The 26,628-nt window shown below is 45.9% G+C and overlaps 2 protein-coding genes and 1 long non-coding RNA gene across 14 annotated transcripts in view; 1 reads left to right on the top strand and 2 right to left on the bottom strand.

Moving 5' to 3' along the window:
- The window catches only part of VWA7 (von Willebrand factor A domain containing 7), a 75,211-nt gene extending 59,663 nt beyond the window's left edge, over positions 1-15,548 (bottom strand). For 5 of the 11 annotated variants that reach the window (XR_009761597.1, XR_009761596.1, XR_009761595.1 and 2 more), the window contains exons 1-6: positions 10,382-10,481; positions 9,138-9,392; positions 5,711-5,992; positions 4,130-4,226; positions 2,727-2,849; positions 362-557 (exon numbers count right to left, since the gene is read on the bottom strand). Coding sequence is in view for 8 of the 11 variants with exons in the window: in XM_061619267.1 (XP_061475251.1) it covers positions 362-557; positions 2,727-2,849; positions 4,130-4,226; positions 5,711-5,992; positions 9,138-9,392; positions 10,382-10,384 (956 nt within the window). In the remaining 3 variants the exon portion in view is untranslated. The other 6 variants (XM_061619268.1, XM_061619269.1, XM_061619272.1 and 3 more) reach the window with 6 other exon arrangements.
- Positions 14,832-22,702, top strand: LOC133380975 (uncharacterized). Its single transcript, XR_009761598.1, has 3 exons — positions 14,832-15,522; positions 15,867-15,995; positions 19,325-22,702. It is a non-coding gene; the product is annotated as an uncharacterized LOC133380975 (long non-coding RNA).
- The window catches only part of VARS1 (valyl-tRNA synthetase 1), a 47,047-nt gene continuing 39,973 nt past the window's right edge, over positions 19,555-26,628 (bottom strand). For both annotated transcript variants that reach the window (XM_061619265.1, XM_061619266.1), the window contains exons 24-31: positions 25,836-25,914; positions 24,973-25,100; positions 24,351-24,506; positions 23,061-23,267; positions 22,294-22,405; positions 21,377-21,552; positions 20,524-20,673; positions 19,555-19,815 (exon numbers count right to left, since the gene is read on the bottom strand). In XM_061619265.1, the coding sequence (XP_061475249.1) occupies positions 19,747-19,815; positions 20,524-20,673; positions 21,377-21,552; positions 22,294-22,405; positions 23,061-23,267; positions 24,351-24,506; positions 24,973-25,100; positions 25,836-25,914 (1,077 nt within the window). In that variant the 3' untranslated portion in view covers positions 19,555-19,746. The remainder of the gene's footprint in view (positions 19,816-20,523; positions 20,674-21,376; positions 21,553-22,293; positions 22,406-23,060; positions 23,268-24,350; positions 24,507-24,972; positions 25,101-25,835; positions 25,915-26,628) is intronic.

Genomic DNA, 26,628 nt, shown 5'->3' with positions numbered 1-26,628 from the left:
CCTTTGGCACCAAGGACAGCCACCCCTACCTAAAAATTAAAGTGTTGTTTCATGACACACAGACATCAACATTAATTATTAACTTGGTGTGAGGAAGGGTTAGGAAATTTTTAATGGACTGAATAGAGTGAATGACTATCAACCGTGTGTGTGTGTGTGTGTGTGTGAGAGAGAGAGAGAGAGAGAGAGAGAGAGAGAGAATACAGTAATTATTATTTATTTATTTTATTTATTACCCACCTTTCACACGAAGTTCCCAGGCAGCTCACAACAATTTAAAAGCCGTATAGCAATCCATCAGTCAGTCACAATGAGAGGTGGGAATAGTGTGCATAGAGTTCTACAGAATGGGCAACATCACCTCATAAACTGCTTGCTCCCGATTTCCCTCCATAGCTCCTCCAGGAAGTGTATGGAGGCCTCCCGGGCCAAAGCAGCTGCTTCGCTGTGCAAGTAGTGATGAGGGGAAAAGAACAAGGATGAGCTGTCCTTATTGATGCCGCCACGAGGCTCCCTGTGGCGACTTTCATCAAATCGCCCCCCATGACTGCACTTTCCTGGAAGATAAAGAAATATCAAACAGCAGAGGGAGGAAATAAGACCACCAACCCAATCCTAAAAGTCACCCCCAAATTCCATTAAGTTGCAGTACGATGGCTTAATATTAGTCTGTGACAAAAATACTCTTCTACAATCAATAAGCCAGGTCAAAAGAATAAGAGGGCAGGCACTATAAGTGTGTGCGTGAGGGGGGCAACTGGTCAATTGTGACATGTTCAGATAAAAGCACATGGTACAGTCCCTCATGGCTGGGATAGTATCAGACAGTATACAAGTAGAAGAGGAATGGGGAGATCTAATTGTGGCCCTCCAAACCTTTCTAGCTGGCTCTTGGGTCTCTGCTGCAGAGAACCCATTTTTAATCTGGGCCACAGTATGCAAGGACAGGGGTTAACCTTTTCCTTCCCCGCCATAGTTCACAGAATGTCACCCCCACCTGTGGCACCTATTAGCCCTGGAAGACAAACTCCCTTAGGGACCTTGCCTTCCAGGGCCAATATCTGCTGCTGGGAGAAGATTGTTTACTAAGACTATGGTGCAGAAGGAAAATGTTAATACAGTAGGGCCCCACTCATACGGCGGATTACATTCCAGATCCCTGCTGAAAAGCAGAACTCATTGAACAGAATAGTGTGCGATGCCCGAAAACCGCCGTAAAAACCGAACAAGCTCCGTATGAGTGGGGCTTTAATCTAATTCCGTCTAATAGAGACCACTGCATTAGCGAAGCGCTGTAAAACGGGGTCCTACTGTACTTCTTCTGTACACTGTGGTCCAACTGCAAAATTGGGGATGTGGTTAGCAGAGGGTTATTAACAATGAAGAAAAAAGTCACCACACTTGAACTGGCACATTTACCATCATATCTTGGCCACGTTCACACCAAACATTTATTCCACTTTAAACAGTCATGGATCCCCCCTCCCCCAAAAAAGAAATCCTGGGAAGGGTAGTTTGTAAAGAGTGCTGAGAGTTGTTAGGAGACTCCTGTTCTCCTTGCAGAGCTACAATTCCCCAAATGGTTTAACAGTCTGTCCCTCTTCCCAGAGAACCTTTGGATTTGTAGCTCTGTGAGGGGAACAGGGGTCCCAACAACTTTCAGCACCCTTCACAAGCTACACTAACCAGGATTCTTTGGGGGAAGCCACCACTGTTTAAACTGGAATAAAAGTAGAATAAAGATATGGTATGAATGTGGCCCTAGTTTGGTTCTAATGGTTTGTTCCATCACAAGGTGCTGTCATTATTCTATTTCCTCTTTCTGTTTGAAGCCTAATACTGAAGCCCACAACAGTAAGCAGCGCCTTGGACTTCACGGAAGAAAACTGAAATTCAGAGAGCAGAGAGAATTGCTCAAAAGCCCCGCTGCTTTCTTGAATTAATTATCTCTTGCAGGGCATGACAAAGATCTTCAATTCCACTGGAACAAGCCAACTTATTATAATTTAAAAGAAAACAAAACAAAACTACCAACCAGCCAGAAAATTTACAGGCCCAGATAGAAGACTGTAAAGTGTTTGGTGTTTTTAATTGCCATTTCCTTTCTTTCCTTTTTCAAACAACAATATCATTAGAGGCTCAGAAGCATTCTATCCTCTCATCACTTTCTTTGAAACATTTGTCCCTCCGTGGGAAAAAGTGGGGGAGGTGCTTGTTCCCACCACAAAAGAAAGACACCCTGACACACTCAAGAGACCTTGAGCTCAAGTTGCCTTGCCAGAATAGAAGACTTATCAGCCCTATGTACAAAGAACAAGAAGAAGCAATAGCAATGGGGAAGGAAAGAAAGAAAGAAAGAAAGAAAGAAAGAAAGAAAGAAAGATCATATGAGAAGAACTTCAGAGGAGAAAAAAGACTTCTCTAAAACTATTTTTATTTTTTGTACCTTTAATATTTTTATTTATTTCATTTCAATAATTTTATTTGTTTTCTTTTTTCTTTCCTTTTATTGTGAAATTTGCAAATAAAAATTATTTTAAAACTGTGGTAAAAGTAAAGCCTTTTTTAAAAATTCCCACAGGTTTTACCGTGAACCGTCTAAAGACTCACCACGAATACAAATGAAGAAGAACAAAGCCCTTTGAGTCTTTCATAGTAAACACACACATACAAAACCTCTGCTTCACAAGAGAGCCTCCTGCTTTCCTCTGGCAATGAAAACATACCAGTTGGCTTTTCTGGTTGGGTGCCATAGTAACCGGTAGTGAGAAGCCCTTTAGCAAGGAGTCCTTCCAAAAGGTTTCCTTGACAGGTCCAGTCAGAGCAATCACTGCAAGTTCGGATGCCAGCTGGAAGGGTACAGGAGAGGCATGACCAAGAAAGCCTATTTAGTTTAGTTTATTTAGCAAGCTTTATATAACACTTAAAAAAATTATTACCAAAAAATGGTATAAAATAGTCATTAAAAATAACAATAAAAATATTTTAAAAACAGACATACTAACATTATGAAAAGATAAACTCAACCAAGTTTAAAAACAAACATACATAAAATTACATTATTATTTAAACAGACTCAAGGCTAAAAAAAAAAGCATCTAATCATAGCCTCCGAAAGCTGGAGAAAACAAATATTTTTTCTTTAAAAAAGTTCCCAAAGTGGTTCACAACATATCAAATGAAGATATTAAGACCAAAAAATAATAATATTAATAAATATAGAAAAGAAATCCATACAACATTATATGAAACAACTCATCTATGCTAACCTAGTTTAACAGCTTGATACTGAAGAGGAGAGTTAGGTAGGCTTGCCTAATCAAAGACTCAGAGTTGTGGGGCAGCTGGTGCCAGATCTCAGGGCCAAAGTCCAGGGCCTCACAGCCAGGTCCCCCTAAATGACCACCCGCAAAGCAGCACATGATCGGGTCAGCACCTGAGACTGCATGAACATGTTTGGGCCCACCACAGCATCCTTTATTTCCTTTAAAAAAAAAGGATACTGTGGTGACCAATTAAAAAAAATAATAATTTCAGGAGGTGGCTAGCTGGGCATGTAAATAGTTACAGATCCTTATTATTGTTTTCTACAATAAGACAGTACTTATTCCAAGATTTATGTGTTTAGCATCAGAGCAGCAGAAGCAAATTCCATTTAATCCTGTGGTTACAGCAGTGCTATGATTTAAGCAAGTTTAAAAGGCAATACTGCACATGTTCAGAGTATGCCTTTTTTTAGTAGAGTTGGCAAACTTTTTGTTTGCTTTTTGCTCCCACATATCAGGAATGGAGAAGCATGGATTGGCGGTGGGGAGGGGGGAAGACAAGAGAAATTAAGTATTTCATAAGTGAAGTAATACACATGGTGTCTAAAGCGGCTGGGGGGGGGAATGACCATTAAGTCCATGGTCTAAAGCTACCTAGCTGTGCCACTGCCTAAGAGCATGGACAAGCCAGGAGTCCTGGTTTTAGCCCACAGACTGAACATAACATGGAAACTAGCACAGGCTTCAGTTTCCCTTCCTTCATTTAGCTGACGAGTTCTTGCAACAAGTCTCCAACCTAGCCCAGCCAAACATCAAATGCAGCTAGTACTTCCCATGCAGAGGTAAACACCTAAAAATCACACCTTCCGCGATGGCCTTAATTTCACGGCCTGGTTGAAGGAGGTGAGGGTGTGGCTGCCGATGTCCAAGTTCAACCCAGTTGCTGTGGCTGTAGAAATCCTAGTCAGAAAGAAAGCTTATTAAGGGGGGCTGGTTTTAGGATTGGCTGACCTTTTCAATTGGCTGCAGCTGCTGCACCCCTTTTTGGTGATCAATGTTCTACTTCTGTTTATTTATTTAAAATAATGGTGTTTACCATCTTGCAGCCTACTCATACATCACTCTTGGTGCTTTAGTAGAAGAGCAAACCATAAATATTTGAAATAATAGAGAGAATGGACAGAAGATTCATGACAGAATAAACCAACCGATGCACTCTCCCTCTCTTTGTCACTACCATGCATATCTGTTAAGGCAAAACTGATTGGGATAGGGATAGAAGAAGGTCTGTTCTGGATCAGAGGGTTCAAACTGGCTATTTCTGAAAGGAAAATCTTACATATCAGGGCAAAACCACGTGACCAATGTAGAATGCAGTTTGGCCTCAAGACTCATGCTGGAGGCTCAAGCTGCACATTACTGCTGAACCTGTGAGCCCAAGTGTCCAGCCTCCACTAGGAAGTAGCAGCAGGAAGGGGTAATTTGGTGGGGAGAAGCAGCAGCCACGGTGTTCAATACTAGCCCCACCCACCACTTTTCTCCTGCAATTTCCCCCTAGCCAGACAGTATTTGAACCAGGGGCTTTCTAAATCCCTGTTTATGCTTGTATAGGATTTGGAAATAGAGAGCAAGTCCACAACCTTCTCAATCCTCTCCTGCTTACCTCTATAATATTGCTCTAACCCTCTTCCAAGAAAACTAAAAATGGATATGGACTGCTTTATGGGGTATTTTTCTGCCCCAAGCCAATTCAAATGCATTTTGGAGTGATAAAATGTACCAAAACAAAGCCACATGTGTCCAAAGAATGTACTTACTTGCTTTCCTAGTTTGGCTTTTCCTTGAAAAAGCACACAGGACATTTTTTTTTACCCCAATAGTTTTAACACTGGCTAGGGAATCTCAGGTAAAAGGGGTCGAGGTCCACTCAGCCTTCCATCCATCCGTGGTCGGTAAAATGAGTACCCGGCGTATGCTGGGGGATAAAGAAAGGCCAGGGAAGGAACTGGCAATCCCACCCCATATATACGGTCTGCCTAGTAAACGTCGCAAGACATCACCCTAAGAGTGGGAAACGACTTGCACTACAAGTGCGGGGACACCTTTACCTTTTTAGGGAAAAAAGATTCCAAAGGCAAAAATCAATAGATTCCATGGTATATTTTTCATTCCGGATGTTTTTCATTTACAGACCAAAAATTGTGAATGGTTAAGTGGCTAAAATTGTTTACTACTGTGCAGGTGACAATAAATTGGGAGAACTGCACTATAGGTCTACTACTGTGTGAAGTCTGCAATGAACACTGAACCCGGAGTGGATTCCAATCCTGTTTTTTTGGTAGAAGACGAGACTAAATCAATGGCACACTAGGGCCAAGCTTATACATGCTCTACCTCAAAGCCAAACACCACCTTCCCCTGCTCCCGACTCCTTTGGAAAGCACCTGTAAGGTATGGAACAGCTGCCCCAGCTTATCCCGGGCGATGACATACTGCTCTGAGCTCACAGCTTGAAGGAGCTCTTTGCGGGTTTGCAACAGCCAAGCGTTGGTGGAACGGATGAGTTCTGAATCAAAGTGGAGCACAGGGTCGTCCCGTGTAGTGTTTATGAAGTCCATGGCGGCATTGGCATTGGCCACTTGGGCAACAGCTCCGCGGAAGCGCTTAGCCGATACATCAGGACCATAGTAAGCAGCGAAGATGTCATCAGCCAGGAGGGTCCTGTCCTAAGTGAGAGAGGAGGAGACTTTTATCTGATTTCTTTTCACCTTTGGCTACGAGGACCAGGGGGGTGGGAGAAGGAATGGCTAGGCCAGTGGGCAAAGACGGCACTGGTGAATGGATAGATGGGCTCCTCTGTAGGAGTCAGTCTTTTGCAAACTTTAATGTTTGAAGGGCTGTAGGTTCCTTGGCAGAAGAACACACTCTTTGCATGCAAAAGTCCCCAGGTTCAATCCTGGGCATCTCATGGTAGGGCCAGGAAATACCCTTATCTGAAACCCCGGAGAGCCATTGCCAATAATTTATGTGCTAGATGGACCAATGGCCTGACTCAGTTCGAGGCAGTTTCCTATGTCCATAAATCGTATGTTCAAGTGATGGGAGGAACTTGCATGTTCCAACTCCACCTTGGATCCTGGAATGTCAGCTGCTTCTTCTTATGCTGCACAACAGCACAAGGAGGAGTGGTTTATGGGGAAGAACATATTTAGACAGAGGAACTGTGACTAAGTGGTGGAACATGTGCTTTGCATGCAGAAGGTGTCAGGTTCAATCCCTGCCATTTCCAAGCAGGGCTAGGAAAAATCCTGCAGATCTGCTGCGAGTCAGTATAAGACACAGAGGAGAAACCGGTGGCCCTCGAGATGTGGTTGGACTCCAGCTCCCATCATCCCCGGCCAGCTGACCAATAATCAGAGATAAGAACAGTCGTCCAGCAGCATCTGGAGGGCCGTGAGTTCCCCCTCCCTGCTATATGACAATACTGAGATAGACAAACCAGGGGTCTGACTTGGTATAGGCAGCTTCCTCTGTTCTCCAGTGTTCCTGACCCCTTTTCCATACCTACCATTCTCAGCCCACCCAACCTCCACCCATGAGGCTAGAGTTATAGACCAAAGTTTGCAACAGAAACATGGGTCTGCCACCCCTCACTGACAGGAAGTTGCAGGGGTGGTGAGGAAATGTGGCATCCTGAAAAAAATGGAATAAGAAACTACCCTGTGGCGTGGGAACACAGACATGATCGGGGAAAGGGAAAGGACGAGAGCTGCCCCCCCCTGAACTGGCAGCAGACATCAAGAGTCCCCTGCAAAGAACTTGTGTGGTACACTCACATTTGGCACATGGCCTGGACAAGGCTGGAGAGTGTCTACATGCCGTGTCTCAGCAAGCCAGGCTCTGCCCAAACAGAGCATGCTCCAGGATCTGCTATGCCAGCATGAAGGATTCCATCATGTGGTCTAGGCCATAATCAGAGCAAAGACTGCCTGCAAGCCACATCCCACATCAGATGGGAGCTAAGATGACCAAACTGCACTGCAGGAGAAGCTGTGGCCCTCCATACACTGCTGGACTACAACCCCCATCATCCCCAATCATTGGCCATGCTGACTGGGAATGTGAGCTGGAGACCCAACAACATCTGGAAGGCCACAGGACCCCCAACCCTGCTATATCAGATGGTGAGAGATCCATGAGCTGGTTTTTTTGTTTTTTTAAGTGAAAAGCAGCTATGGAGCGGACGGTGCTGGGGGGACTAATCTTTCTTTCTGTGCCATTCCCTCAGCAGTAACGACCACCCCCCTTCAAAGTTGCTGTTTGCCCCAAAGGAGGAATTATGCATGCCTGAATGTTTCTCACTCTCAAGGGACAAACAGCAGCTTGTGTGTGTGCGCGCGCGTGCAAGCACACACACACACACGTACATAAAAGAGAGAATGGAGGGTTGCAGATTATGATCAGGAGCACAGTTGCATGAATGCAACATGGGATCAGTGGAGGAATGCGTACAACAGACCAGGGTACCAGCACTCAAAAAAATTCAAGAGCTCTCTCTGTTGTTCACACATGCTCTGCAGGGACACAGTTACCAAAGATAGTTGCTCTGTCTACTAGATGGCCAGCTGAGTAGCACACAGGAAGGTATGAAGCGGGACAATGATGGACTGCTCTTTGGGGTACTGCACAGGTCTTCACCCAGAAGCATCTCTGTCTCCAAAGTTCTTATATTTGCTCAGTCTCTTGTTACGTGACAAGTAGACTGACATAGACATTCCTTTGGATTGCAAGGATCACATTATTTATTTATTTATTACTTAATTTATTATTCCACCCTTCCTCCGGCAGGAGCCCAGGGCGGCAAACAAAAGCACTAAAAACACTTTAAAACATCACAAAAACAGACTTTAAAATACATTAAAACAAAGAACTTTAAAATCATTTTTTTAAAAAGAGCTTTCAAGACATCTTTTAAAAAAGGTTAAAAACATATTGTTTTCTTTAAAAAAAGGTTTAAAAACATATCAAAAAGCAATTCCAACACAGACACAGACTGGGATAAGGTCTCAAAAGGCTTGTTGAAAGAGGAAGGTCTTCAATAGGCATCTAAAAGATAACAGTAATATTTAATAAATATCTAATATTTATACATGGCCAAAAGCCATCATCTCTGACCTTATCAGGGTGCCTCTAGGCAAATGGGCACAACTGTCCTGAAATGTGACATTTCTTCTTTCGAGGAATGTTGTTAATAAACAAAGTCCTGTTTATAGTCACCAGCAACCTGTTTCTCTGTCTCTCTTCGGCAACCCTGCACAACTCATGTTCCAAGTATCCAAACATCCATTCCATTCATATAATAAAACTTTCTCATTCATAGTGTTAAGTAATAACATTAAAAACAGTTTTATTATAAGGGCAATATGAATACATAAATATATTCACAAAATCCTCAGTTCTGCAAAATAGTGTTTGATTATGATGCATAACACAGTACAGGGGGAAGGATTAAACCTCTCCCCTTGCTCTTGTGCTGCAACTCTGATCTACTCCTCCTCACAGCAACTTTTAAGCTTTAAAAAAAAAAAGGCAGGAGAGCCAATCTGCTGTCATCTCATCTAGTTACACCTTCACTCGTTCTGCAGGTGTAAACCAGACCTACAGTAAGTGAATGCGCATGAAGCACTTCTGCACATGTTAAAGCCCTGCATAATAGCATTGCTAAACAATGAGCTGCACACGCTGAATGAGGAGTCCTATCTTCTCCCATCATTTAGTCACTGCATTAACTCCACTTCCAATTTTAAAAGGACCAGGCACACTTTGTAATTGTGGCCACCGTGCAGGTGTCCAGACCCCCGTTTCTCTCACCTTGAAGTCCTCCTCTCGGATGTGTTTGCCCGTGGTGGGATGAGGTGTCTCCACAAAGAGGCGCAAGGTAATGTTGAGAATGGCCTCCTCAGTCATGTCCTGGTGAGTGATGGACCCCCAGGTGAAAGCCATAGTGCGAGACCAGAAGTTGGGGAAGAACCCGTAGGCTCCTCTTCGAGGTAAATACAGCAACAGCAGCATCCCAAGGGGGTACCAGAACCAGGCCAGGGTATGGTCCATACTGGATACATTTATCTGAATAGGGAGAAGGAAATGGGTTTTGTGTTGGCAGCTGCTTCCAGCTCCGTTCTGCCTTAGCACGGGGGTAGAGATGAGGGGGAGGGCATTTGGTTTGGTTTGCAATTTAATATGAATCTACTGAACTTGCACTTCCTAAAACAAATTGAACCAAAATGAAGCTATCCTTCAACATTTGCATTTCTCCAAATTTTGTAATCCAACCAAATAATGTATTCCAAAACACATAGATTAGAGGAAAAAGTACACAAAAATGCACAGGTCAGCAAGAAAGAACATACACGAATGAATGCACTATATTGGGGAAAATGCTTGCAAAAGTGCATATGTTGAGGAAAACATACACTAAAATTCTGACAAATTTTCATGAGGAAAAAAATTGCAAACTTATGTGAACATGTGAATTTAAGATTGGAAAAATGAAAAACCAATATTGACAGATTCATCCATCCCTACTTAGCAGAGAACACTGTGAAGGTCTAACCAACACCACCCTCCATCTTTGCTCCCTTGGCCATTGCCAGATGATTCTGCACTGTTACCAAGCCTATGTTATAACTGCCAAGCAGAGGAGTAAAATCAGAGCACAGAAGGAACGGTATGACCAGGAGCACATTCCTGGGCGGACCTAATTTACGGCAGTGTCCCATCACAGAACAAGGCCAAGGTCGAGTATGGCAAGCGCTGGAGGATGGAATGTTCAGATATAGAAAGAACATAAGGAATCCTCCTGCTGCAAAAGTATAGGACTCTCAGCAAACTCGCACCTTTTAAGGCTAGAAACGCAGAGGAATGAGGTGACAAAGTGGACTGTACCACTTCAAACTGCGAGCAGGGGCTGGGGTGAGAATGATCCCACATCAGGGACAAAGCTCAGGGCACTTCCACTTGGTCAGGTTTTCTATTGCACAGAGGTAGGTCGTTTTGTTTTGTTACACAGGGGGCACTTGAAAAATGGCAGCCTGAAGGGGTATTGTCCACTCTACCATGTCATTCCACTGCTTGTGTAGATCCAGCAATGCAGAAGTGGTTGGACAGCAACTTCCATCATCTCCAGCCAGTATGGCCAATCATCAGGGATGATAAGAACCGTGGCCCAGCAACATCTGGAGGGTCCTGGAGGGAGCTGGACCGGCTGCAAAGTTGGGCAAGCTGGAAAGGACCAGCATAAAACAGTGGCGATACTCAGAATTCAGAGGCTGCTGGGTGGGTGTGAGCAAAAAGCAGGAATGCAAAGAGGGGAGGAGAGAGAGAAAGAGAGAAAACCTACAGACGCTGAAGCTGCTTTCCTCTGATAAAAGAGAACTGACTGAATTCTGAGGACCTTAATTGATACATTTATACAAGTTAATGTTTTCAAGTTGAAATAGTGAGCATCTGCCAACTCTCTCAATATATCTGCAGGAATGGTGCACTGCTGAATGTGTTTGAGTTGCAGCACTCTATTATAACTACAATAACTAATCAATTATAAAATTAACCATAGAATTGGAAGGGACCTTGGAGGTCATCTAGTCAACTCAGTGAAGGATGCCACAGTGGCACCCCAGAGAGATGGCAGCATAACCATTATGTTCAGAAGGTGAAATGATTATAAATACTTGGGTTTGCTTTTATTAGGCACATTTTATTTATTAATTTATATAAAATAGAAGTCATTACATTTTGATCCCTTTGAAAATTCAAACAACATAACCATGGGAGCCGAGCTGAAAGGGGAATATAGGATTTAATATGTTGGCTAAAAGGGGGCATGCATTCAAAAAGATAGGCTGGTGTAGACAAAACTGAGCTAGATGGAGCAACGGTCTGATTCAGTATAAAACAGCTTTGTATAACGTCTGAACATCACCTGCCAGTCTGCTTCCTCAGATAAGCTGCAGCCGTTACCTTCTCAGAATGAAAGATACCAACACCCTGCCGACAAGATTGCCACTTGCAAGCATTGGCAGAGAAAGGGTGAGATAAAGGCATCTCTTTACCAGTCAGCATTTTACATAGCACACCAAGGACTTAATCACACACTGGTCTGTGTAACTGATGTACCACAATCAGCGAGTGCCCTGCAGCAGGTGCTTAATGGAGCAAATAGCTCTGGATCAGGAGGACTCAGCATGGCACCTCCTTCCAGGTGTTGCTGGACTCAAAACTCCCATCATCACTGCGTATTGGCCATGCTGGCTGGGGCTGATCAGAGTTGGGAGTCCAACTGTACGTGCAGATACGTAACACTTTTATATACAGATTTATTACATCTCCCACAAGAATGACTAGCCTGCAAACAAACAAACAAAAACAAGCAAGCAAATGTACTTACTTAGTTACAATATTCTATACCAGCCATACCAGGAAGTTCTCTGGGCAGTTCACTAGCCTGCTGTAGGATGAAGAGGGAACTCCATCCCTCCTCTAACAGACTGTTGCATTTCTATGCTGGGCATGGAGGAGGGGACTTACCCTGGTTTCTGTCCTGGGCAGAGGAGGGACAGAGCAACACACTGTCCCTCCTACGTGATTCTCCTGAAAGGAATTCCTTCTCGCCTAGGGTTACCAGCAGGGAGTTAAATGCAAAGCTGCTATACACGCGCACGCACGCACTCCAACCATCATGATCTGTGACACTCCAACCAACATCTGTGATGCGCTCTCTTCTCTCTTTTCTTTGGTGGTCACTTGTTGCCCCGTCAACCCTGCATGTTGACGGTTGAGAACTGTGCCATTTCGTAGAACTTGGCTGGGTTGCAAAGATAACAGTCCTGACTAGGCTCCTGAACAACAAACACACACCCCAAACTGAAAAAAACTGCTGAACGCATGTGAACCACAGGCCCGTGCTGTTCCCAGCATGGCTGCGCCTCCCTACACCAATTAGAGATGTGCCACAGAAACATCAAGCAACATTTGCAGAGAGTTTGGTGTATGCTGCTGTCCGTTCTTCACGCTGGAAGCCAGCCATGCTGGAAGAAGCATGGGTACCTCTGGATTCCTGTACTGCTCTCGGTCTGTACTGGAGCCCTTTTGAGTTGCAACCCCAGGACTAGGTGTGGGGAACCTTTGGCCCTTCAGACGTTGCTGAACTACAACTCCCATTATCCCTGGCCATTGGCCATGCTTGCTGGGGCTGATGGGAGTTGTAGTTCAGCAACATGTGGAGGACTAAAGGTTTTCCACAGCTGCTCTAGATTCTTGTCTGCTTGTATGGGTAAAGCCACCCCTTGCTAACTTTTAAGTGCAGTTCTGAACTCATAATTAGAACATAATTGCCTTGCTGGATTACACCAAGCCCCATCTAGATTCTGTTTTCACCAGCAGCCAGCCAGATGCTTTCGAAGGGCTCATAAGCTGGACACGGAGATGACTGTCTTCTGCTGTTAAGGGTCTGTGACATCTGGTATGTAGAGAGAGAGATTTCCTTTGTACACAGAACATAGGAAGCAGCCTTATGTAGTCAACCCACTGGTCCTTTAGCTCAGTACTGTCAATACTGACTGGCAGCAGCTGTACAGGTTTCAAGCAAGGGTCATTCCTTATCCTATCTAGAGACACCAGGGATTGAACCTGGAACCTTTTGCATGCAAAGCACAGGCTCTACCACTGAGCTACAGCTCTTCCTGACTGTTCCATTCAGCTAAAATATTATTATAGACATATAACTGTGTAAATGTCTCTCTACGCCAGGGGCCACTGGTGCACCACATATTGTGGAAGAGAATTCCACAAGTTAAATTGCATGCTGTATGATGTACTCTTGCTTTTTTGTCTGACCTGAATCTACTGCCCATCCATTTAGTAAACGGTACACTCTCTTTTACTGTTGTTTCATCTTGTTGACACTACATGGACTATTGGGTCATTTGCCAGTACAGGCAGTTTATTAAAAATCTGTATTCAAAAGGTTTATTATGATGTGTAGTCATGACAACAAGTTACTTACCTGAGATTTAAAAGGACCGAACTTGTGTACTTTTGTGCAAACGACGCATCTATCACCAAAGTTAAAATTACAAGAACACCCTCTAGAACACTGTGTGCCACACAACTTACACCCACCCTTCACAGCTTTCAACACACATCACAGGAATAGCAACACACTTTACTGTTATACAGTTACATATCAACATACCACATACTGTGACAAGTCAGACTGTGGAGGAAACTGGCTTCATCTGAGCTGTCAAAACACCATCCCAGAATCTGTTTTCAATGCATGGTTTAGCCCAGGACCACGTGGAGAAAAAAACAGTGCCTCTAGCCAAATACAGAGTACCTTTCTCCCATCAGTGCAAGCCCAAGTCAGGTTGGGAGCACCAGCATAAACTAAGGTTGTGGAGGAAAAAAAGGGTGCTCCACATTTCCCCCCAAAAGATTTATGAGTTAATGGGGGGCGGGGCGGCTAAGAGTGCCTTCAGACTATCAATATTTGGCAGTTGGATTTTCAAGCTCATACTGGGAAACTTAGGGGATCAAAGGTCTCCATTGCATTAGAGCAATAAATCCACTTTTAAAAAGAAATTGACTTTTTTGTGGTTAGGAAAGGGAAGGGGGAAAGTGTGGGATAAACAAACGATTAACGGGAAGACTATAAATACTCTGCTACTGAGGACTCATGCTCATAGATCAGATATTATCTAACCTCTGCAATAAGCTTTGCGTGAGCAAATCAGGGTGAATGCTCAATAAACAGGTAACTTGGAAAAGCCGTTAAGGCCTTCAACTGGGTTGGGAGAGACACCTGCTGACCCCCAACTTAAGTCTCATCCGTGGCATCCCAACCTGCTTTCCTTTATATTTTTAACATGGGAAGAAGGAATATAATAAGAGCATTATATATATGGTATATTATAAATTGCAAGTGGGTCTCCTATTGCAAGGGGGGTCAAAAGAGCCCAAATCTAAGAAGGGCTGAAGACTAAGGTTTACCTATATTAAGCAATACACCCCTAACCTCTTCTTCGGCTGCCTACATAAACCAGACATTTAAACCACATTTCCTGGGAACTGTAGCTTGTTAAGGCTGCTGGGAACTGTAGCTCTTTGAGGGATAAGCTGCCGTTCCCAGGATTCTCTATTTTGGGGACGGAGAAGAGAGAGAGATACTTTAAAACGAATGGCGTGTACACAGCATCTCTCTCGGAAGGCACTCTGCGCCCCTATCAAATCTCCCCGGCAACATACCCCCCGAGTCCCGCCCTCCTCCCCCAAGCCCCCTGCCAGATGCCCCCAGCCAGGCCTACCGAGCAGGTTCTCGCAACGGGAATGACTCAGGAAGAGTTCACCTTGAGCGTCCCGGGGGTGGGGAAGCGAGAAGGGGGCACCATGCGGCACCTCCTCTGCGATCACCCCCCCCTCTCAGCGATGGGCTGTTTTGTCCTTGCGGTTGCCTCCGAGGGCGCCGCCCCTCTGCCGGAGCACTGGCTCTCCCCGGGCTGCCCCCAAGCCAGGCAGCCCCTATTAATAGCTGCCAAGAAGGTACGACGCCAGCCGGTGCCACTGCAGTCACGGGCTAGAATTACTTTCCACCGCACGTGAGCGAAGGAACCGGCAGAGGTGCCGGAGGGAGGCAGGGAGAGGGAGACAGGGAGAGGGCGGCGCACCGACCGAGCGAGCCAGCCCAATGGCCAACCCTCGGCACGGTGCCTTCCCGGAGGACCCAGGCGTCCTGGCTTGCCTCCCCCACTATCACACGCCAGAAGCCCCCCCCCGGCCTGGCTGCCACCTGCTGTTCCGGCTGTGCTCTTCTCACGCCCCAACCAGCCCACCGGCCACACCGAGGGGAAGAAGAGGCACCTTCGCCAGCCCAGCCCTCTCTTTACCTCGGCGCAAGGCAAAAGCTTCCCTCGCTCACAGCGCCATCCCAGGCACGCCTGGACACTCAGGGAGAGCTGCTCCAGAAGCAGGGCGTGCGGAGGAGCGCAGCCTGAATTTCTCCGCCGTCGTCTGCTGTTAAAGACGCAGGAGCGCGAGGCCACTTGACAAAACAAAACGACACCGCCGGCAACCTCGCTGCCACCGGCCGAGGCCGCGACACTCGCCAGCCCCGTCGTCCCGTCCGCTGCCGGCAAAGGAGGGTTTATTCTGAGGTGCAGCTAGACCCGTTTTGCGCCGCGTGAAACACGCTTTTGGGCAGGTGAGCGTTTGGGATTTAAGAAGAAGCCGGGCGGTTTCTAAAAGATAAAAAGAAATAGAAAATGCAGATAAATACTGGTTCCTTTCAAATCTTCATCACCTTATTTTAATAATATATTATGGGGCTCATTACTTGACTGGTTTGGGGACGGGCAGTGTGTTGGCTTCTTGCACAGTAGGAAAAATACCTTTAAAATATCCTTGCAAACGGATTTTGGAGTGCAGGGAAGAATTTAAGAACAGCCTAAGTGGATCAGCTCACAAAGGCCCACCTGGTCCAGCATCCTGTCCTCACAGAGGCCAGCCAGTAGGACTCATGTGCAGTAACACTTTCCCCTCTTGCAGTTTCCAGCAACTGGCACTCAGAAGCAGATCCTGCCTGGAGAATGGCAGTCCAGGTGGCTTCTAGATGTGAGAAAGGGAAGGCAAGGGGAGACATCTTGTTCTTCAGTCCAGCCCTCCTGTAGCCTTAAGGTAACTCTATAATATGTGCTGTCCTGGATGGGGTTGCACTCCCCCTGAAGGAGCAGGTTCGTAGCTTGGGGGTTCTCCTAGAACCATCTCTGTCACTTGAGGCTCAGGTAGCCTCGGTGGCACCAAGTGCCTTCTACCAACTTCGGTTGGTGGCCCAGCTGTGCCCCTATCTGGACAGGGATAACCTGGCTTCAGTTGTCCATGCTCTGGTAACCTCCAAGTTAGATTACTGCAATGCCCCTATGTGGGGCTGCCTTTGAAGACGGTTCGGAAACTGCAGCTTGTGCAAAATGCAGCAGCCAGATTGGTAACAGGGACCAGACAGTCCAACATATAAAACCGATTCTGGCCCGCTTGTATTGGCTGCCTGTATGTTTCCGAGCTCGATTCAAGGTGCTGGTTTTAACCTATAAAGCCTTACACAGCTTGGGACCACAATACCTGATGGAATGTCTCTCCCAATACGAACCCACCCGTACACTACGCTCAACATCTAAGGCCGTCCTCCAGGTGCCTACTCCAAGGGAAGCTCGGAGGGTGGCAACAAGGGAGAGGACCTTCTCAGTGGTGGCCCCCAAATTACGGAATGATCTGTCTGACGAGGTGCACCTGGCCCCATCACTTATCTTTTTGGCAGCAGGTCAAGACTTTCCTCTTCTCCCAGGCATTTTAGCATGTGTTTTTAAATTGTTTAAAAAAATTTAAATTGTGTTTTAAATTGTTTTTAGAAGATGTGTTTTAAATTTGTGTATTTGTTTTTAATGTTTTTAGTTACTGTAAACCGCCCAGAGAGCTTCAGCTATGGGGTGGTATATAAATAAATAAATAAATAAAGCACGATATGAAAAGGTGAGCACATATTCACCCATTTGCCACTCATTCAACAGCTCCCATCCCCAGATGAAAATAACAAAAAAGGGGAGGAGGTTAAAGGGGTACGCCATTAACACAAACTAATCTTGCATGTGTACCTTGGAAGAAAACTTGTGTGCTGCTGGGTTCAGGGGTTCTCTAGGTCTCTGGAACAGAATGCAGGGCCAACTTGCCAGCAGCCTTTTTTTCCCAACCAGCCCTGCTTTTATGCTTTTGACAGCAGCTAGACAGAGAAATTAAAGCAGCTGAATTTTATTTTCCCCGCCAGATAGACAAGGGGTGGGAAAAGCTTTACCTGCTTAATATTTTCTCAGGTGGTTGCTGTGAACAGGAAGAAGAGGCAAACCTACAAAAAGAATGGGGGGGGCAGGGGGCAGGGCCATAGTTCACTGGCAAAGCAACTGCTTTATATGCAGAAGGGCCCCAAGGTTCAGTTCATGGCATCTCCAGGTAGGGTCGGAAATATCCTGTGCCTGAAACCCTGGACAGCTGCCAGTCAGTATAGACCAGCCTTTCCCAACTAGTAGGCCACCAGATGTTGTTGGACCACAATTCCCATCTTTCCTGACCATTGGCAATGCTGGCTGAGGCTGATGGGAGCTGTGGTCCAACAACACCTGGTGGCCCACTAGTTGGGAAAGGCTGGTATAGCCAATACTGAGCTAGATGGTCCAGTGGTCTGACTTGGTGTAAAACCACTTCCTGTGTAAGCAGCTGGTCAACTCCCAGACTCCTGGGCTCTCTAGAAAGAGAATAAACCCTATATGCCAATAATGGCAAAGCGGGCAACTTTTTTTTAAAAAAAGTGTGCCCAGGCATTCTCTCACACACACTCATCTGCACTGCAACTAATCCACAAGAGAGCCATTTTAGCCCACCAGGGAAAAGGTTCTTCCAAATTAATCTAAGTGGATTCTTGGCTCCGGACACAGAACTGAGTCATGGCAAGGGATTGCTGAATGCCAGGAGTGTCCTACTGGGTTACAGCAGTGTGGCGGTGGTGGGGGAGCTGGGAGAAGGAGCTGAGGGGCTAGCACACAAGGAGACTACTGGGGTACTTAGAGAATAAGATTTAGGTTTAGCAGTAAGGTAGGAAATAATGTATGACACGGTGTGCTAGAGGCCAGTTCCTGTGCTGTGCTTTTTACAGCACCTGCTTCTGCAGATGTTTATAGCCTTGCTGTGCAAAGCTTCACTGGCTATACAATTCCTGTATGCCAAACCAAGGTTAAGGGGACAGACACAGCACTGGAAGGACCCCACAGAATAATTATGGAGGAATCCAAAAGCCCTCTTTCAGCTTGCCAAAAGTATATATATGCGTGCATCTTATTAGAAATGCTTCCAGCCATTTAAAAAGCTCTTTAGCTGCCATGCGAATGTACTCAGAAAGAAAAGCGATTAAATACTGAGAGTTTCGAGGACCAGGAAACTCCTGGGTGGAATAAACGTATCACATGTTCACAGCAGAGGACGGGGACAGGCAGAACCTTTTAGCTAAAATTTGGGGGCTGGGGCACACTTAGGAAGATAGGAAGCTGCCTTATACTGAGTTAGACCATCGGTCCATCTAGCTGAGTATTGTCTGCTCTGACTGGCAGCGGCTCTTCAGGTAGGATTCACTCCCAGCCCTACCTGGAGATACCAGGGATTGATCTTGGGACCTTCTTCATGCAAAGCAGGTGCTCTACCAGTGAGCAACAGCCTGTCTTATGTCTATGGAAAGCAAATCATGCTGAAGTGGGAGAGCAGTCAGCTTCTGTGCTCTGCCTTTCACAGCCCCTTCCCGAAGTACAGAACACATGGTCTGAATGGCACCAGAAAAGGAACATAATGATTGAAGGTTTGCTGTGGGTCATTTTTGCCGACTGTACCAGAATGATATCCCTGCTCTGTCATGCAGCATCAGAAGTGTGTTGTTAACCAAAGGTCTTCAAGCGACTTACAAGTGACTAACAAGTCTAATAAATATTAATGTATAGATGCACCCAAGGTCTGGGGGGTGGAGGGAAGCAGAAAACACCAAATGTAAACTTGCCGTCAGGATTGTGAGGTGCAGAAAAAGCAAAAATTCCTGAAAACCTTGCTTTTATCAGCAATAAAACTAAGTTTTTGGGCTTTAGGGCTGCAAAAGGCATACTTGAAGTGTATAGGGAATGCATGGTTCCATCTACCTTCTCAAAGAAGTTAATAATAACGGAAGGGGAAAATGAGGATCAGGTACTTGGTACCCTACATGGCTTTCTGGTCCTTCCATGTGACCAGCAAAAATGACATGCCAGAGAACATATGCAAATTTGCATTGTTTATAGAGAACTCCACTCTTTTCAATAACTTGGAATGCCTGAGCGCAGTTTTTATTTTTAAAAAATAAGCAGAGAGTAAACCTTAGGGTTGTATAATATGTACCTTACCCAAGTTGGCATTAATAGAAACATAATCCTGCTTGATTGCAGGTGGATGTGTTAACCAACTCCACTGAACCTTTCCGTATGAGGTAATCTGAAACGTCTATCTGCTATCTGGCCCATTCACACATACCAAATCATATGACTCGATGCTGCAGCAGCCAACAACTAACCAATACTCGTGTGAATCTGCCCACAGAGCCAAAGGGTTATGCATCCTCTCCTTAGCCGTCTTCTCCATATCTTTGGCCTTTCTACACACCAGTGACAACTCAGTCTTCTAATTCAGCAAAATATTTTAATGTCTCTCCAGAAAATAGAATAAACCAAGGATAGCCAAACTCAAGGCAGGAGGTCTTCTTTTCTCGAGTGAAAAGGACTTTCTTTAAATCCTTTCCTCTTCCCACTTACCCCCCCCCCAACCTCAGGACAAACAAACGCCAAGAGTCCCACACAACCCTTTCTTTGTGTCAGATCATCTTCCTGAAGTGCTCAATAGCTTCTTCCGACTTCTGCAATTCAGTCTTGCTTTGTTTCAGCTGGAAAAGAAAAATATATATTTGTCAATGGAGCGCCTGTATCAGTTTTGCCCATTCCTGGGCTGGATGAGGCTCTGCAAATTATCTGAATTAAGCTGATTTGGAGGGAGATGGATTTTAGAATAGGGATTCAGTCTGTATTCGAGGGGGTTATACTCTCCCTGGAAAAAAAACAGGCTTGCCATTTGGGAGTGTTCCTAAATGCAGCTTTGCAACTGGATGACCAGATAACAGCAGTGGTCAGGCTGCATTCGCTCAGAAATTAGGAAGTCACATGTGGTTACATTAACACATACCTTAGGTTCAGGAGTGGAGCACCTGAGGTCCACGGGCCAAATGCAAACCTCACAACCTCCCTACCCAGCACATGATCCCAGGTTCAGTCCCCAGCATCTCCATGTAGGGCTGGAAATATCCCGCCTGAAACCTTGGAAAGCTGCTGCCAGTCAGTGTAGGCAGTACTCAGCTAGATGGACCAATAGTCTGAGTCGATATAAGGCAGCTTCCTATGTCAGCAATCCTGCAACAGCTGCACTGGCAGCCAATTTGCTTCTGGTCACTGTTCAAAGTGTTGGTGATTATCTTTAAAGCCCTAAATGGATTCGGACCAAGTGACAACAGGAAGAGCTTATACTGAAGCCCCAGAGGCATTGCAATGTGTGACTTTCAGGATAGGGCTCAGAATTCTAATGATGGGTGTTTTCTTACCTTGGCTGCGTCTGCCTCCTGGACTTTGGCAGGCACCTTAGCTGCATAGTCTGGGCTGCCCATGCGCTCATGCAGCCGGAGAATTTGTTTATGCAGCTCTGCTTTTTTGCCTGCCAGCTTAGAGATCTCCTTCTCAGCGTCAATCAAGCCCTGGCACGGGAGATAGAAAGGTAGAGAACGTAAAAAGAGCCAGCTGGATCAGGCCAATGGCCCAGGTAGATCAGCATCCTGGTCTCACAGTGGCCAACTAAGCTGCCCCAATGGGAAGCCCACAAGCAGGACCTGAGCACAAAAGGACTCCCCACTCCTGCTGTTTCTAGCAACTAGTATTCAAGAAGCATGCTGCCCCCAACTATGGGGGCAGAGCTTAGCCATCATGGCTAGTAGCCAGCAGGTTTATTAATGGCTAGCATGGAGAGTCTCCCAGCACAAAGACCCTTGCTGCTGCCTCCCCCCCCCAAAAAAGAAAAGATACAGCTTTGCCCCTCTTAGTGAATACTGTACTGAAGATCATGCTTTCATGTGTCAGTGTGCAGGGTAATCAATACAGCATGGACTGGCATTTATTAGTTTTTAGAAAAGGTTCCTATAGTCCTCATGTTTTTTGAGCAAAGCTCAGAAAACATGACTGCAATCTGTTCCTAAAAGTTTCAGAATCCTATTATGGTTATTTATGACAAAAATCAATTATTACAGTGTAGTCACAGCTTATTCTTCTTGAAGACTAAGGCTAGACAGAGTCAGACAGCAGACTGAGGTGTCAGGAAATGGTTACTGTGGGAGAGAACAGAGAACTGGGCCGTAATGGACACTAGAGCCCCAAACTCATTGTTGCATATGCGACTCTCATTACCTTGAGCAGAAGGTGGACAGTGCATTTATCAGAAGCAATAGCTACAGCACAACCAGAAGGGGGCACCCGCCCAGGCTCCAGGACCAGCATTTGCTTGGAGGAGCTGAGAGTCCGGATGTATTCTGAGCAACGAGTCACAGCCTCTACCGTCTTGGAATCCAGGCACTGCAAGTAACCTGGGAAGCGGAGGAAGAGACCCAAGTCAACGAGAAGGAGACGCTGGGCGGATTGTGCTTCTCTTGACTTGTGCTATAACATTCTTTGTAAGACTTCATTCCCCCCCCCAGCACGGCCTCTTAGATCTACTGAAAGCAGCATCTTAATCATTCCATCCCTGTGCCAAACTGGGAACCCAGCCCTTCCAGGAGATGCCTAGGATTGAACCTGGGACCTTTTGCATGCAACGCAGATGCTCTACCACTAAGCTACAGACTTTCTGCATGGAGATCAGAGCCCAAATCCCTGCTCAGCATCCTGGAGCCTGTCGCACTCTTAGTCTCTTGCTTTGAGTCACAAGGCACTATTGACTGAAAAGGCCTAACTCACACTGGCAATTTGTTCTGCCTGGCGTTTTAGGAGTTACTTCACTTGATGTTCTCGCTTGCTCTTGCTCTTTCTGCTCTAGCCCCATGATACAGAGCATCTGCCTTGCATGCAGAAGGTCCTGGGTTCAAGCCCCGGCATCTCCGGGTAGAGCTGGGAGAGTTAGATGGACCAATGGTCTGACACAGTACGAGGCAGCTTTGTATGGGTTGTATCCAATGCTACTCTCCTACTCGAAATAGATCCACTGAAGTTAATGGACATGACTGGCTTAGGTTCATTTATTTCACTGGGTCTACTCTGAGTAAGTTGGACACAACCCTATGTTCCTAATGGCAAACCTTCCCCACTCTTCTCACACTCCCTGTACTCACAGTCAGCTTTGGTCTTGGTGAGGTTGTAGTCTGCTCGGAGCGATCGAACAGCCCTAATAATGCTCAACATGAAGTCAACGGTGTGGTCCAAGCCCTCGTCCCTCCAGCAGTACTAAGGCAAGACAAGACAAGAAAAGGAATGAAATCAACAAATCAGAACCACCACCTGGGGCCAGACACTGATTTTCCTACTTTGACAACAAATTGGTGTACACTCTGCAATTATTTTCCTGGGCTTTTTGTGTGTGTTTTGGAGAGAGGATTTTTTCCCCCAGCCTTTGCCCACCTGGAACCCTCTGGATGTTTTGGAATACAGCTCCCATAACCCTGCTTTCCTAGCTGGGGCTGATGGGAATTGTAGTCAAGAACATCTGCAGGTTACTGGGTTGGTGAAGGCTGTTTTAATTGATTAAAGGTTTTTAATGAAATAAAACGTGTTAATAACAATTTGTGTGTTCTTTTCATTATTATTTTTAATCCTTTGTGCATTTTAAAACTTTATTTCAAGATAAAAATCCCATGATAAATACAAGTAGTTAAAAATATAAGGTTTTGTTTCACATTCATTTCTGATGATCCCGCTCCTTGGTGGGCTCTGAGGCCAACTTTCCCCAACCTGGTGCCCCCTCCAGCTGTTTTGGAGGACAGCACCCATCAGCTACAGCCAGCACGTAGTCCAAAATGTCTGGATGTCACTAGGCTGCGGAGAAGGGTCTCCCCACCTCAACATTTCTTACCATGAGCTTGAGCGCATGCCTCCCCATTACCTGTCCTGTGGTGGGGTAAGAGGTGACACAGATGCTGGGAGGGTCAGAGTGAGACCGTCGGAGCAACCGCTGGAACAGCTCCTCCGTGACAAAAGGCATGAAAGGGCTGAGAAGACGAAGTCCGGCATCCAAGCAGGTGTAGAGAACATTCCGGGCTGTCTGGATCGCAGCCTCATCTGGACTGGCAAACACAGGCTTCAAGCACTCCTGAGGGGAAAGTTTAAAAGGGTGCAAGTCAGGGGTGGGGAATCTTTTTCAGCCCAAGGGCCACATTCCATCCCAAACAACTTTCCAGGCGCTGGACAGTGGTGGTGGGCGAGGCCAGAGGTAAACGTGGATGGAACAATGGGTGAGGATTAGCTTTGTAGAATAGGCTACATTCCATTCATGCAAAAAGCTAGAGGCTTCTACACATCCACACACCTCCATCCAGGCAAGTGAGAGGCATTAGCACACTTCAAAGGCACATTCCAGCCAGGCAAAAACACTTGCGGGTGGTTTGCAGCAGGGCCAGTGAGGGTTGTCTTCCTTTTTAAAATAGTCTGCTCACAGAATATAAGCCTGCCTTTCCGTGCCCCCTTCTCCACAGCCAGCATGGAAACACAAGCTATTAGCATTTTATAAGATAGAAAAAATAAAAAGTTAGCCTTCTACCAGGAGGGCTCCAGAGGAGGGATGAACAATCCATCCCTCCTTGGCCAGCCTGCTCACTTGCCTGCACACAATTCCATGCATTCGCCTACAGGCAATTCCTTGTCACCTATGGTGACCAGGGAAATTATTAAATACAAGCTGGTCTTCAGGGTATGTCTAGAACAGTTTGAAATGTTTATTATGTTTTAATGCTACATTTTCACCCCTCTCTTTCTCCAAGTAGCTCAGATCCTCAAAGCGAAGTAGATCAGGATAATACGATTTGATGGGGTTACAGTCTGCACCATGAGCTTTGTGGCTCAGCATTGATTTTGAATCTGGGATTGTGGCATCCAAAATAAGACTGTTAAGCCAGGGAAGGGGAAGCTGTGGCTCTCCAAATATTGCTGGACTCCAGCTCCCATCAGCCAGCCAACATGGCTAATGGCCAGGGATGAGGGAGTTGTAGTCCAACATCCATCGAAAGGGCCATAGGTTCCTCAGCTCTGATCTAGGCCATTACACGTCACTGGCTTATGACACAACAAAAAGCAATTTATCCAATACAGGCAATCCACAAGCAGAGATGTTACACCTCTCCCAAAGTGGAAGAGAGCCAAAAAAGAAAAGAAAAGGAAAACATCATCAGAAACTCACCAAGTAGACATCGCAGAGCTCATAGAGCCAGAAGTTATAGACTGCTGTGGTGATGCCAGGGAAGTCATAGGCCCGGAATCCTGCATCACATAACTCCACAGCATTGCTCAGGCGACTCAGGATCCAAAGGTCAATGAGGCTCTCAGAGCCGCTGGGCTGCAACAGACATTTCCTATTAATAAGGAAGTCTTACTGATGGTCCTGATCTAAGGGCAGGAGTGTGACATGGTGAGGAAGGAAAGTGAGAGGTGTCTATTTATTTATTTCTTACATTTCCCATCACCACCACCACCCCTACCTCCAAAGAGCTCAGAGTGGCTCACAAAGTTCTCTCCCCACTCATGCCATTTGATCCTCACAACAACCCTGTGAGGTAGGTTGGGCTCAGAGATGATGACTGGCCCAAGATCACCAAAGCCACCTTCATTACTGAATGGGGATTTGAACCAGGTCTTTCCAGTCCTAGTCCAGCACTAACCACTGTGCCATGCTGGATCTCCACCCTCCATAGTCTGTGCTGAACTAGCTGTAGTGCTAATGGCCATCTCACTGCAGAGTATTTGAAGAAAGATGGGGGGGAGAGGGGAGAGGAGAGAAAGGAGTAGAGAAAAGCAGGCTCAACCTCTGGGCTGGGCTGTGGCTGGAATCCATCCCCAAGGCCACGGATGGCAAATTTGGTCGCGTTCCACAGCTTATTGCAGAAATGTCGGTAGCCCAGGATTCGGTTCACATCCAAGTTTATATCCCGGCCTGAAGGGAGCAGGCAAAGAAGAGGGACATTACAAAATAAGAGAAGCACAAGAACATAAGAACAGCTCTGCCGGACCAGGCCAACAGTGCATCTAGTCCGGCATCCTGTTCTCACCATGGGCAACCACTGTGCCATTCCCAGCAACTGTCATTCAGAAGCATACTGCATCCAACAACGGAGGCAGAACTTAGCTCCACTGCAGACAAATTCATAGCTCCACTAAAGACAAATTCATGGAGAAACAAACAGATTCATGGGGAATAAGGCTAGCCACGGACTACTAGCCAGTGAGAGCCTTATCCTCCATGCATTTGTCTGATCCTCTTTTCAAGCCATCCACGCTGGTGGCCATCATTACCTCTTGTGGAGGTGAATTCCATAATTTAACTATGCCCTGCATGAAGAAGTCCTTTCTTTTGTCTGTCCGGAATTTTCCAATATTCAGCTTCATCAGATGTCCACTGATTCTAACGTTATGACAACACTTCTCCCTATTCACTGTCTCCATGCCATGCATAGTTTTATAAACCTGTATCATACCCCCCTTTACTTGCCTCCCCCCCCAAACTAAAAAGCTTTAAAATGTTGTAACTTTTCCACACGGGAGCTGCTCCAGCCCTTATGATAATTTTGGCTGCTGTTTTCTGAACCCAGCTATACAAAATCCTTTTGGGAACACGGATGAGATAACAACAGCAAAAGTCTTCCTCTCACTCTCTCTCACACACACTTACCTTGAGATGTGTAAGCGCAAAGAGCAAACCGGAGTGCATCTGTCCCACATTCTGGGATCCCATTGGGGTAATCCGATTTCTGTGAAGCAATGAAAAGTAAGTATTACACACACAAACCTCATCTTTTACATACCTCTAGGAGAGTCTCCCATCCAGGTCTTAAAGCAGGAAAAAGGAACCTTTGGCCCTCCAGATGTTGCCTGACTGCAGCTCCCATCATCCCTGGCCAAGCTGACGGGCCACAGCTTCCCCACCTCTGCCTTGAGGTGTCCTTTAAACCATATATTCTTCACAATTAAGATGTCAAAATTAAAACTGCTGATTAGAGTGGTCTCCAGTTGAGAATGAGTACATTTAGGGCTTAAAACGACTGTGTAACTCTGTGTGCACGTGTTTGAGTGGTGCAAGACTTCCAGGGGTTCCTGCGCTTATCCAGGATTCGGTTTCCTTGGAATGAGGTTCAGCGGAGATTGTGGTGTCTTTACAAGACTTTGTTTATTTACACCAGAGCTTGGAAAAGTTACTTTTTTGAACTACAACTCCCATCAGCCCAATGCAGTGACCATGCTGGCTGGGACTGATGGGAGTTGTAGTTTAAAAAAGTAACTTTTCCAAGCTCTGATTTACACATATATACAACCTCAGCATAAGATGGAAGGGTTCACAGCACTAACACCCCAGTAGATCTTGCTTCCCTATTAGGCTTCTGGAGAGGTTCCCCAAAGCGATAGCTTTGGATTCAGCATAGACAGCCAGGCAAGCCTCTGTGTGTCTTTCCAGCTCCCAGCTCCAT

Source organism: Rhineura floridana, chromosome 3 (genome assembly GCF_030035675.1).
Source record: "Rhineura floridana isolate rRhiFlo1 chromosome 3, rRhiFlo1.hap2, whole genome shotgun sequence".
In the NCBI taxonomy this organism is placed as follows: Eukaryota; Metazoa; Chordata; class Lepidosauria; order Squamata; family Rhineuridae; genus Rhineura; species Rhineura floridana.
The sequence above is the reverse complement of the archived record's forward strand: the minus strand, read 5'-3'. Positions and strand labels throughout refer to the sequence as shown.